The sequence below is a fragment of the Pseudopipra pipra genome, chromosome 6, assembly GCF_036250125.1.
Source record: "Pseudopipra pipra isolate bDixPip1 chromosome 6, bDixPip1.hap1, whole genome shotgun sequence".
NCBI classification, from domain to species: domain Eukaryota; kingdom Metazoa; phylum Chordata; class Aves; order Passeriformes; family Pipridae; genus Pseudopipra; species Pseudopipra pipra.
In genome coordinates, this window is record NC_087554.1 from 14,541,719 (window position 1) to 14,555,791 (window position 14,073).

At 38.2% G+C, this 14,073-nt stretch overlaps 1 protein-coding gene across 3 annotated transcripts in view; it reads right to left on the reverse strand.

The window, feature by feature from the left end:
- ABCC8 (ATP binding cassette subfamily C member 8) overlaps positions 1 to 14,073 on the reverse strand; it is an 82,898-nt gene that overhangs the window by 57,532 nt on the left and 11,293 nt on the right. For all 3 annotated transcript variants that reach the window (XR_010431184.1, XM_064657469.1, XM_064657470.1), the window contains exons 5-8: positions 13,304 to 13,546; positions 12,284 to 12,472; positions 5,412 to 5,576; positions 3,317 to 3,472 (exon numbers count right to left, since the gene is read on the reverse strand). Coding sequence is in view for 2 of the 3 variants with exons in the window: in XM_064657469.1 (XP_064513539.1) it covers positions 3,317 to 3,472; positions 5,412 to 5,576; positions 12,284 to 12,472; positions 13,304 to 13,546 (753 nt within the window). In the remaining variant the exon portion in view is untranslated. The remainder of the gene's footprint in view (positions 1 to 3,316; positions 3,473 to 5,411; positions 5,577 to 12,283; positions 12,473 to 13,303; positions 13,547 to 14,073) is intronic.

A 14,073-nucleotide genomic window follows, 5' to 3' on the forward strand; every position in this document is an offset into this window, starting at 1 on the left:
GAAAAAGCTCACCAATAGCTCTGGTTATTTTGCCTTGATTATTTATTGAGGATAGCAAACACTTTCAGCCAAAAACTGCTTTGTGGGCAGTTTTGAAAGAGACAAATATCCTTTTATTACCAGAGTAAGCTATCCCTACCAATGAGCCAGAGATATGAGAATACAGGATTTTTTAATAACCACAATGAATTCAAACAAAGGTGTTTATAAAATGGAGGCGTGGGGAGAAAGCCTTTATAGCGTCTCATTTTGCTCCCAGGGTTTGAGCCAAACCTACTGAGGGCATCTTTCAACTGATTGGCATTCCTGGGCCTCTTCTCATGGATTTCAATAACATTCAAACAGTAACTTACAGCAATTATAAAGCTCCCATTGACTGCAGTCAGAGCAAAGATGGGGCTCAAATTATCAAGACTGTATAGGAAACCTGACTTGTTATGAATGGCTACTACAAGATCCACAGCAGATGCTGATATATTGATTGTTAGATTAAGAGCTACAAAACAATTAAAAATCTGCTTTAAATAATTATGGAGCATGTGCAATTTATTAGTAGCCATCTCTCAAGCAGTTGTTTTCAGTACCTCATAAAGCAAGGTACTGAATGAATGTTATGGAAAATGGTTCGAAGAAACCTTCGTGACCAATGTGACTCGTTGTTTTTGGCAATACACGCACCATCCACAAAACAGGAGCAGGCTCTGGCACTGATCGTCCTCATCTGGTAAGGAACATTGCAGGGGGAATTTTAATGCAAATATAATCATATTTTCAGCAGACTGTCAGGAAGTCTTTATGAGCCCGTGACTTCTGGCACATTAGAGTAAAATGTTGTTACAGAATATGCAATAATATTGGATTACTTCTCAGTTGCACTAAAGCGCTGCCTACACTGAGGTGCCAGAGAGGTCTTATATAAGAGATGTACATGAAATTGGTACTTTGTACATTGTTTATTTTACTAACAGACTTACAATGGAGACTAAGCTGAAGGGATAATTGTACCCTAAACATTAACATTAAAGGGGCGGACTCTTCTTAACGCCTCATAGCTCTTTCAGCAATATCATTTTAGCAGTATACAATCACTGGCTTCTTACTGCAGGGTACTTCCAGTAAGTGGAACAAAAATACCCTGGTATCCTAATTATTACTAACAAACTGCCAATATGTAGCCATATTTACTATGATATTTTGTATCAGTTTCTTTTCATTATAGTTCTCCTCTCTTTTGTGATTAGACATCACTATAAGGATACATTCATGGATCACCTTTTTTTCCCCATTCTAAAACAATCTGGTTCCCATTGCCTCCCCCCTTCTCACCTCCACCCCCTTTAATTTCAGGGAAGCCATCCTGATGCTAAAAAATAAGTCAAGAGGTTTTTTTTCTGGGTTAGGAAATTAATCTGGCTGAGCACGGCATCAGACATTTTTAAGACTTGCTTTTAAGGAGGACGTGCTTATCTGATCTGTAGCATCTTGACCAAAATCTCTTATTTTTGACAGGAATGACTATAAAATCAACTCAATTCTAATATGTATCTTTATCATCAGAAAGGAATCCAGATCTCCTGATGGCCAGCACTGTAACATCTCACTCTTTGACATCGGTGCAGTTTACATAATTACTGGAATGGCTGGCTTTTCTTCCCCATTCCCAGCTTTTCAATGTAATATTCTTATATGCTTAACATCTTATAGTATCAGAAGCTGATGGACACATGAACTCCTAAACAACACTGCTAAAGCCATGTTAGAAAGTGACTGGAAACATGATCTGCCAGCTGCAGTCTATATATAGTCTCAGGAAAATTATTTAGTTTTCAGGCAAGAGCAGGCAATGCAAAATGCAAAGATGCTGGGTAGATTACTTGCAGGTTTCTGACTTCCCCACCAGTCAAATCAGCCTCTGTGTGGTGCTGAACCAGACTGCCTTTGTGACATGAACAGAATGGAGTTTTCATCATGTTTTTGAAACTAAGCTATATTCTAGAAAATACCAAGTGAATTTAAACTCTACTGTCTCTTCTGTTTATATTTACTTCTAGCATTGAAGTAAGCTAAACAAAATACAATGAGTACCTGGAAGAAAGAGGAAAGACTTACAGGTTACTATGTTAATTCCAGATGAAACTACGTGCTTTACTGTCAGCTTTCTCAGGAAATTCTTAAATGGAATTGTAGGATGTTTCTACAGTTTTGTTAAAGTATGGCTCTTACAAACTAAGTAATCTGCTCTTCCCCCCTGTTTCACGAAGTGTGAACTCTGAAAAATGCTCCAGGGTTCTACTGAAATTGCTCTGACCTCCTACTACCCCCATCTACTTATTAGAACAGACTTAATCACATGCCTGTCCAGTGAGATTCACCACTTCACAGACTCAGAGGAATATCACCTCACTGAAAAAAAAAAGCAACTAGCTTTGATCAGATTTGTTCTTCAGTGCTTCCACAAGCTCATGTGACACAACATACAATCTATTGAGCTGGAACACTGAAGAAGTAAAAATACCATTTTCCATGTTGGATATCACACACAAACTCCTGTTTCTGTAAGTGAATAGGCTTAAGATTAATTTAAATCAATCATGGAAGTACCCTCTGAGATGGGACTTTGCTTTCCTCATCCTAAAGACTTGATAAGACACAGTTGTATCTCACTGGGTATTACAAAAGGCTACAGGACATAGAACCAGGAATGACAAGGCAATTGGGTGTGACTCAGAACAGTGATCTGTTCCCTGCTATCCATGTGGGAAAGGGGACTGAAGGGATGAGAGTGGTATTTGGAGACAGGAGACCAAAGACACCAGAGAGAATAAAGTAGCAAAACCATTTCATATAAGATATATGTTATAATAATAAAAAAAACCCAAACTGTGGAATTTGTCATCCAAGAAGCAGCAGTAGTTTTGAGGGATGTCCAAAGGATCATCTCTAGCAATCACATTTGCAAATAAAGTGTTACTTCTCTTGCTTCCGCTGGGATTCAGAAGACAAATGATTGCAATAACTTCCAGTTAACCTCCCTGATGTAATAAATGAATGGACTGCAATCTGCTGCACCCTATAAATTCTTGCTACAAATGCAAAGCATGTTTGGCAGCAGTCAAGATTCTAATACAATCCTAAATACCTAGAGTCCAGTCACAGATGTGAAATCTATTATATGCAATATTTCTAGATGCTAATAGCTTGAAATCTTATTTCCAATTATTCTTTAACTTCTACCTCTACTTTCATAAAATTCATACACAATGAGCCAGTACAGGCTGACGCGCACTAAGAACAAAAGCACATTCAATCACCTTACCTGTACTGGCATAGCCCAAAGGTTAGGGCAGAGGAAAAAGAACCACATCAGCTGATTTGTGTCTATGGCAACCAGGTTACAGATTTGGCCTGCTGTCATCTCCCCCATAGACATGTTAGAAGTGGAAAGCTGCATAATTTTATTGTATATTTTTGTCTGGAAGAGATATCAAAAGGTGTTAGCATATAGAAATAAAATGAGTTTTCTAGCTCCATCTAAAGCACACGTGCAGCATGTTGAGGGAAAACAACATTTCCAGCAAATTAAATGAAGAATTTTGAGTTTGGCCATTTATATTATGATGTAAAATTTTAAGCTACTTATTCTTCACCAACACAAAGCACAGTAGCTGCATCATGGTTGTCTAAGTACTCCACCTGTGCATCAATAAGAGAATGAAACCTTTACTGCCCAAAATGCCCAAGAACCACATTAGCAACTATGATTTATACCTCCAGCACATCCATAGAGTGCTCTTGCTGTAACTAGCACTAATAATGTATTATTAGATTCAATATGCAATCATCAAGATATTATAAATCTTGTCATTTTTCTCTGGCAACTGATCTAGGTCCCATCCAGCCCTGAGAACAATGTTCCTGGCTGAGAACATTGCTACATTTTGGCTAGAGAGCTCAGTCCCATTACAAAGTTTAATTCACAGACTACTAATGCCACAGGTACAATTCTGTACCGAATTAAACAGGTGCCTCAGTACAGAATCAGGCACCATGTAGGAAAGTAACTTAATACACAATAATGAAAGTGTGCTTTTACCAGCTGGTTTGGTAAAAGGCTACACAGCAACTCTTTGCCATCATGAGACTGAGCTGACAGGAGGCACCTTCATTCAGTGAGTGCCTTCAGATCAAATGACTGTCCATCAAAAAGCATAAAGTCATAAAGGGCACATTGAAGAGGTGCAAGTTTACACAGGAGAGGAAGAGAGATAAAAGATTTAAAGAAAAAAAGTGTGTAAAATTACTGGCACAGTGAGTGCTACTAACACTAATCTACTGCTTAGAGTGATGGATAAAAATTTTCCAATTTCAATAGCCCAACTGGGCCTCTGTGTATCATCCACTGCAGAGAACAGAAAACTTTTCTTCAACAAAATTAATTTAGTGCTATTTTACAACAATTCCCCTTTTACACTTGCTGTGGTTTCAGTGAGTTGCAGCTCTTCCACTTGATACAAGACGTGCAATTTTTTTTCCTATCTTTTGGGTCAAATCTTATTCCTTCGGGACTTTTCTGCTTCACTGTAATAAGGGAAAACCAATGGATGGAATCCAGAAGCCTGGCAGCCGACAAGTGCTTCCAAGTGTAAGATCAAAAGAGAATTAAACAATTAGGCTGCTATTGAAAGCATCCATCCATCACAGACTCCCCACAGGATCCACGTAGCTCAGTGGATAAATAGTATAACTTATAAGGCTGGCTTTCAGGCTGTCAGAGGGTAGGTTTCAGCCAGTGCATTTGGCAATCACATGTTGTAATCTTACACCAAATTCTCTCATTTCCAGGCACAGAGCTTTGTATGCTACATAAAACTTGAATTTTGTATGCTACAATGATTACGGACTCCACTTTAGCAATCTTACTCATGTTCCGTAATTACAGATCCTGCAATGGCTGGTAGGTTTTGTGGCATGACCCATGGAATAAGAGCTACTCTATACATTGGGAATACAACCTATCCTTTTGTCCAAAGTTTATTAACAAGAGATTTTAAAGCTGCATTATTTGCAGGGGATGCGATGCTACAAAAAAATGCCTTTGAGTTGGGTGAGGTGCAGCTCACATCCAAAACTCTTTCAAAATTTACATTCGGTTTTACTATCAGCAAATTTCTGGTTAAAGGTAAGAAGAAATACAAAATTAGATATTACAAATAAGTGTTTATATAAAATCATCAAATAAGATGCAGAAAAAACAGAATCCAGGTCTAAGCTAACAATTTTTAATGGCAATGGTTACATTCAGTACATTTCAGGAGAGAAGCGTTTCAGAATTTAACAACTATAATTATAGTTTTTATTTACAAATACACGTATAAGTGTATGGAAAGGTTAATCAGTAATATATTGGGTACCTGTATTGCGCCTCTCAAGTTGATTCCCGTTTCAATAGCAACGTAGTATGATGCTTGGAGGAATGTCCTTTGCAATAGAAGTGCAAAAAATAAGAGTACGGCCAAAACATACGCATTGGACAGGAACTCTTGAGATGAAATAAAGAAGACACCAAGAATTTTGGTCTGTAAGAAAAAAAGAAAGTTAGAAATCAGGTGCAATGATAATTTCATTACCTGCTTTGCATAACTAATAAGCAAAGATAATCCCCATTTATTACTTTGAAAATCCTCCCTAACTTGCCTGAAACCTCACAGTTTATCAATTCAAGGAAACAGTTCCACAACGTGCCAACTCAGTAAGCTTCATTTAAATGCAGAATGACATTTACAAGATTTCTGATATCCTTCCAAAACTCTAGGACACTGAGTAACTCCATATGGTCATTTGTTAAAAGATCTGGAGTGCCCATCATCACAGAGAAATAGTTAACATCCTTTCAGAGAAATTACTCTCACTATTTTAACGCCTCAGATTTCTGAACACTAAAAACGACCTTCAGACCTTGTCAAAGAAAACTACTGGAACTATGCACATTATTTTGGCCTGCAGCATCTTGTTCAAAACTTCTACTTATGGTCATTACCTTCTAGCAAGTTGTTCATGAGATGACCCAAGTGCATTTTGAAGCATGTCTACAGCTTAATGGGAAAACAGTGCATTTATTCCAGATTATATTTAACAAGCTGACACTCTTAGTGCCACAACTAGTTGAGAGGTTGGCCCACCTCTGGAAGCCTTCTGAAACTAAAATATCTGTGTTCCTCTTTCTCCTCTTGGCTTCTTCTAAACTTTGATTGCTGGCTTGTGCTTCCATTAATGGCAAAATTAGGAAGAGGTCTCTTTCTATTCCCTTTCAGAGGGCTTCTTGCCATTTACACTCCTGCTGTATTCCTTGCTCAGCATATTTCTTCTTGCCTACATAGTTTCTTTGCTGTTGAAGTTTTCACACCTGTTATAACACTTAATAAACTATATTTCACAAACTCTCACTGTCTGTACATTTTATTAGATCTGATCTGCACCTTGTAGTTAACTTCATAGAAACCCCATATGGCAAGTTCATACAGAGGCTAAATTTAGTTTTTAAAGCTGTTCTTTTGAAAGGTGAGGCTGAGCCAACCGGAAAAGGAACAAACTTCTCCCTACCCGTCCTTGCACCTGGCTTGCTCCAACCTGCACACTTCTGTTGTTCACTGTGCAGTAGCTGGGGAGCTAACTGGACCTCTTCCTGAGCCAATTTAAATCACTGACATAAGAAAATCATCCCAGGAAAAAATAATGGGCCAAATCAGACCACAGAAGTGCCCACTCAGTGCCAGAGATAGAGCAAAGAAGAAAACAGGAGCAGAGGTGACAAGGAATGTGAAAGGAGGAAGAGCAAGTCCTTTCAGCTGTGGTGACCCAATAGGTCGCTTCATCTTCCTGAGAAACTGAAGTCTTAGGGTATTTTTTCCATCTCTTTTTACTCTATCTTTTGGCATTCATGATTGCTCTTGCCAGTGCTGTAGTGGGAACACTATCTATACCCTTGATATCAGCAGGGTGATTTTTAGGTCTTAAAGCAGAGAAATGCCTTGCTTCGTAAACAAGTAAATAAGATAATGAGCAAAACTGTTTTAGAAAGGATCTTTTGTTTCACTTCATGAGAAGAGTGAATGCTTACAGTAACACATCCAGGACAAGTTTCCTGAGACAGTGTCTCCGACCTCACATAGCAATATTCCTTTTCATGAGAGGAAACTAGTCTGATCTGTCCACGCAATGGTCTCACCATCTGTTGAGGTGCCTGGGAGCTCATTCATCAACACCAGTCATTCTCCATAAATACCTGATCTCTTCCAACTGTGGTTAACTCTTCCTCAGATGTTGGCCAAACTAAGCAGCTGTCAAAGTACTTTTGTCTACTATGCAAGACAAACAGACTTGGGTAGATTGCTAAGGTTTACTGCCTTTTCTCATTTATGTCGCATTTGTTACAAGCACTGAGATTCAGAACAAGGCTGGACACAAAGAAAAGCAAGTAATTATGATTCCATTCCTGTAAATCTTTGCTCCCTATTTCCATAAGGAAGCATCTTGATAGTCATATACTACTTTTATGCAAGTACGTGCAAGAACTTGAACATGGAAAATTTCCAAGTGCTACTTAACAGTGCCGAGTTTCACGCTCTGAAAACAGGGAATATAAACTACTTCAATAATTTATTTCTTGCTTCCAAAGGTAAATGGTCAGATGATAATGTTTCCAATTCAGCTAGGTGCTTTGACTTCAGCCAGACTTGATGCACATAACCATTTCAGCAGTCTGTAGGGCCACTGAACTCACTAATGAATCAGCCCTCAGAGAAAGTTATTCAAGCATACAGTCTCCCAAGTCAAATCAATAGAACGTAAGTAATCACTGGGCATACCCATTTCTTTAAATCTGTATCAACTGCAAAACTCTGAACAATTACAAGGTATGTCAGCAATTATGTTCAGACAAAGAGACGCTTAACTGCAATTTTAGTTATTTACACCTTAAAGAGATTTTCGAGTCCTAAATTATTACTTATCCCATAGTAATTCAAATAGGCTACAGCAGCATTATATACTACAAATGTCTACACTACAATAAAAATGAGTCTTTCTTCCGGATTATTTACAGTCTTACAAGTTCAGCTTTTCAATTCAACTTGCCTTTGACCCTTGCAAGGTCTAAGGGTCCTTGCAAATTTATTCTTGCTGTAACTCTGATGAATAAGGAGGAAGACTCAAGGCTCTCAATTTAGCCCAGAAGCTTTAGAAAATATACCGCATTTGGAAAACATACGGAAATACAGTGGAAAATTATAAGTACAACCAAGTCTTCTCCCATGCTAACTGCAAGGCCCCAGTCCTTAACTGTACCATTCAAGAGTCACCTCTAGTTTCTTGTGCAGCATATATATATTTAAATACTAAACAGAAGGTGAAACAGTACATAACTGAAAAACTTGGAGGTTTTGCAGAAAAAAAAAAAAGAAAAAAAAAGAAAAATCACATTTGAGGAGTTAATTGCTATTATTTTAGCAGTTCTTCACTGGGAATTCTTTTTATTTCAATATATGATCATCCAAGAAAAAGTGACACCTCTAACACATGAAAAACTTTAAAATGCTTCTTATGAAGGCAAATTTAGAATAACATACAAATCTGCAACACTGGGAGGTCCTGATTGTCAAAGATACTCATATAACAGCAAAGAGAAAGGCCAGAGCAGTATCAGTCATGAATCACAAAGATTAGAGATTGTGCTGTATTCTATCAAAAGCAGCAAGGGAAGCAACATGATTTCAGTGCTGTCCTACATATGCAGCTGGCAAGTACTGCTAACTACTGCAGCCAATACTACTTTTTGCTGTATGTAAAATAACACCATTTTTTCCAAAAACAAGTTTGACAAATCATACTTTTCTAGCAATGAGATTTTGGTGCAGCATTGTTTCCCATCAAAACTTTATATAATAGACAAGCAGCAAAAGTGAGATGAATATTCTCATTATTTCATCTAATACTCCCTTGAGAGAAAAGGAAGACAAACATATATACATAAACATCACATACACACACTTGGTGAAAGCACCAAGATGTTTGCCAAGTCTCAGATGCATTATCAGGCCATTATGGTTTATAAAGTCACTGAGCACCTCTGTGTTTAAACTACAATAACTGTCTACCTATACTTGTCAGCCTGTAGGAAACACAGAGAAATCACTGAACATCTACCCAACCTTTTGCATTTAAGGCAAATAACCTTGTCTGAAAAGTTGATGAAACTAATTAGATGGTTTATTTTCAGAAATGTCTTCAGGGACATTCAGTGTTCCCAGTTCCTGACAACTTCAGGAGAATGCTGCTTTTTATAAGTGCCAGTAGGCTCTAACCAGTAAAAGGCTGAGCAAAAGGCCACTGCTTAAATACCTAAAGAACCCAGAGTCACACAGTTTCAAATGTAATTTCTGGGCTTTTTGCTACACTGGGCCCTATGACTTTCAGAGCTTTCTAAATAATGAGTTTGGTGTATCCTTTGAATGTGTTATGTCAGCAGATACTCCTAATACTGGAACTGCTAATCCTAACATTGCAATGTGGAAGATGGTACCAGCAAAATATAATGGTTATCATTCTTTCAGTCTCTTCTTTGGTGTGAAATGATTAACACTCAGAGAAATTCATGTCATAAGAATGTTCTGGGGTGTGCATAAATATTGATACTGGAGTTATAAATAAACATGAAGAGCGTGACAGAATTTAAGACGCTGTCATGCTCTGACTAACTGTGGCAGTAACTAAAGCAGTTAATACTGCCTGTGACACCCATGTGATCTCAGAGTTCAGGCTCCAAGGTGGTTTATATCTGTCACACAGGGCCTGAGGAATAGACTAAATTTCATATTTCTTTGCCTTCAGTTTCACAAAGAGAATTTCTGTTTGAAAGATACGACATCTCCTCAATCTAAACTATTTAAGACGTAGATGGGTAAAAGATGCGTAAAAGATGCCCTCCACCATAATCACAGCTTACTTTGCTTGTCTGATTCTGTCCCACTGTGTGGCAACTCTTTCCAACACCCTCAAACTCAGCAGCACATCAGGCACAAAATGTTTCCTCCAATTTGTCTTTGCCTTCATAAGACAGCATGTCAGAAGGCTTGTTTTTCACACCTATGAGGCTCTTGGGCAAACAATAAAGCAAGGTTCTTTTTCTTTTGACTCATTACAAGTAAGGATACATTCCTAGCAGTACAGCTGGTGTATTTCTTTCCAAAGCAGACCAAAACACCCCAGCCTGTTTACAGATAGTTTGAATAGAAAGCCTTCATTAGGAAGATATTTCAGCTAATCCAGCAAAGGTAATTTTCAAACATTAATGTAATTAGCCTCTTAACAGAAAAAACAATGTGTATAAACAACTGTGTATAAACCAGGTCAAAACAGAAGGAAAAGCCTCTTGGAGACATTTTAGCTAAGCTAAAATTCACTTTGTGTCACTCCTGGACTATCACCATCAGTGAATATTGCTGTCAGATGATCCCAAAATAATGTAAATGACAATGATGAGGTTACTGCTTGGCTAATGAGTGAGGACGCCAAGGCTGGATGAGGCTCTCCTTGGGGCCTATCTAGACCAGACCTGAGTTTTTTTCACAGAGCAGCACTACCAGACACTTTCATAGGAAAATTAACTATGACAATCTGTAAATTGTGATTTGATACAATTTCAGCTGAAAGAGTATCCCACACAAATTATCAAGAAGCAGAGCTCAGCAACCTCCACAGTACTTTGCTGCAACACAGCCCTACAGTCTCAATTTTCTCATTTCCTGCTTTAACTGGTTTCCACTGAATCCACTCGCTATATTAAAGTTCCAAATATTAGGATAAGGATTGCAAAATGGACAAACAATTAATTTTAGCCTGAGGCATTTGTTAAATTTTCTGCAGTGCAGCTGATGTATTTCAATATTTACAGTGCACCTAATCCAAAGTGTACTTGAGTGAATGGGTGTATTTCCATTAGTGTCAACAGACTTTGGAAATAAAATCTTACATCAAACATTAACTGAGCTGCAGAAATAAAATAATCTATCTCACAGAAATCCAGCCTGAGTGACCTCAACTTATAATGAAAAGATGTTTCCTGAGTTACACTTTTATTTTTTGTTAACCAAGAAATACATCTGCCTCTTCTTGGAGAACATTAATTTAAATAACATCCTTAAAAATGTGTTTCAGTTGATCTTTCAAAACTTAACCTCCCCAAAGACACTAGTGGAAATTCTTTGTCAGAGTTAAATTACTTTTCCTTTTATTATGATTACAAAAGTCCTCTTTAATCATCTTAGATATCACCAATTTTGGGATATGAAAATCCAAGCCTATTAAAAACACACTTTCCTTTCTGAAAAGCACTCAGTCACATACTTGATTCAATTTCTACTCAAGATTGTACCTAAGACATCCTAAGATTAACTCAGCTGGTTAGAGCATGGTGCTAATAACACCAAGGTTGTGGGTTTTATCCCTGTATGGGCCATTGACTTGAGCTGGGCTTGATGATCCTTGTGGGTCCCTTCCAACTCAGAACATTCTGTGCTTCTGGATAAAATACTCATGATATTAATGAGATTCTGCATATGCTTCACTGTTATCTTGAATGAGGATATTTTCCAGAATGCAAGGCTGACGAGATACACAGGTCACATATTTTGCCCCCCACAGAAACCCAGAATGGGTCAGGTTGGAAGGGACCACAGTGGATCATCTGGTCCCACGTCCCTGCTCAAGCAGGATCATTCCAGAGCATATTGCACAGGATTGTTACCAGACAGTTCTTATATATCTCTAGTGAGGGAGACTCCACAACCTCTCTGGGTAACCTGTTCCAGTGCTCAGTCACCTGCACAGTAAAGAAGTTCTTCCTCATATTCAGGTGGAAATTCCTGTGCATCAGTTTCTGCCTGTTGCCCCTTGTCCTATTGCTTGGCACCATCGAGCAGAGCCTGGCTCCATCCTCCTGACACCCTTCCTTCAGATACTCATATACATTGATGAGGTCCCCTCTCAGTTGTAACTGTCTCAGACTGTCCTTGTAAGAGAGATGCTCCAGTCCCTTCATCACCTTTGTTGCCCTCTGATGGACACACTCCAACACAGTATAAAAGTGGATAACAGGCAGTACATTCATACCGTCATTTCTAGCATTCAAAAATACACTGCAGAGTTGCTTTCTTTACTGGGGCCAAACAATACGTAGTCATAGCACTGCTTTTTTGACTCCTATATTTTTATGACATGTTGACAGTACCTGTGGGCGAATGGTGTTATTTCCTTTTCCAACATTGTGAACAATCCCAGAGATGCAGAGTGGCCCGGCAAATCCAAGCAAGTCAGCCAGAATACGGAATGTGCTACTGAGAAGTAAGGGTCTTCCAAATGCACAGCAGAGAGCAAACCAAATGGATCTGGATCCCTGTGGAGATGATGACCTTTTGTTCTGTTCAGAATAAAAGAAAAATTAATAAGAATTACGTTACACGGTAACCTCAGGTCTGGTAAATGGCTGGTATTTTTACTGTTGCTTTAATTCATTGAAAATCATTTGCAATATTTGAGCTAGAAAAGCACAGGAACTACAACTATTGTTTAATTTCTTTTTATAGAGTTAGAACAAAGCACTAATTCACAGAAAGAACCACAATTTCTTTCCTACCCCTTAATAGGGATCAAATAAGTGTGTTGTTTGTGGCCTGCTGAGGGAGAAAGAAAAAAAGAGGGAGGGAACTGATAGTTCTTGTATTCTGGTGAACACAGAGACTAGAAACCTACACTTGTTTTAGACAGGATGCAAAAGAGTTCTCTTAAAATCTCAATACACTCAGCTCCTACCAAGGAGTAAAAATTAATTTGAGCTGAGGTAGTTTCAGCCCCAAATTCTCCTATGAACAAACTGTAATTGAAATTACATGGAAAAACCCCAGTTCTGCAAGGCCTTATTAATAGTGACTCTGTAACTGAATGTTTCCAGGGTCTTATTAGGAAGAAAAATGGTGTTCAGTGAACACAGTCCATAATTGTTTTCCACATCAAAATAAAGGCTGAGTGCATTTTACACATATTTAACCAGTAATGTATTTGACATGCGTGTTTAGGTAGAGAAATTTCATTATTCACCAAGTATGTGTTCTCTTTGTATATGGAAAGCTATGCCAATGGATACTTGATTTGCATCATGGTTCTTGATAGAATATCATGCTCATTCCATAAAAAGTAATCAAAAATGCAAGCACTGAGTAAGCAGAGAGACATAATTCCATGCTTTGCACACCTTCTGTGCTTCAAAGGCCTCATTAAGACGAATGTAATTGGTCAGAGCTCTCATAGCAATGGGAAGCTTGCCTATGGTTTTCAAGTCTATTGGCTTTTTATGGGCAGTCTTGATGAATGTATTCATCCACCAGTATGTTCCTTTGGATAACAGATTCACAAATGGCTGTAAGAATCGAACACCAAGGTCCTGGAGGTCCTCAGGAGGTTTAACTTCTTTAGGAGTTTTGAAGAAAACATACCTCTGAAATTCATAAAAATACCAACAGAATCACACTAAATGCATAGAAAATAGAACTGCACAAAGAACAGATAAGGACATTGCAGATAATCAATGAATAAGTCTTGAGACTCTTGAGAGTGGATACAGCAATAACAAATTATTACATTGGCCTAAATAGTGAAAGAGCAAGGGCAGACAGCTGGTGGCTTCCTGTTGTCAATAGAAAACTTTTTCAGACTTCACTCACTTTTGGGAATGAAAAGCCAAGCCTCTTAAAAACATACCTTTGCTTTCTGAAGGGTACTCAATCACATATTTCACTCAATCTCTATTCATGATTAAAATCCTTTTAATCTTAGTAGGATTTCTGGATATGCTCCAACCATAGTTGGAGAAATAATTCACAGGTGCTAGTAAAAATGGTGATGGGGTTGGGAAAGGCCATCTAGAACCATGAGAACAGATGAAAGAAGGGAGAAGGTACAGTTGGGACTCAAAGTCAAACAAGTCAATTTTCCTTCTTCTAGAAGAAGACTGGAAGGTGGGAG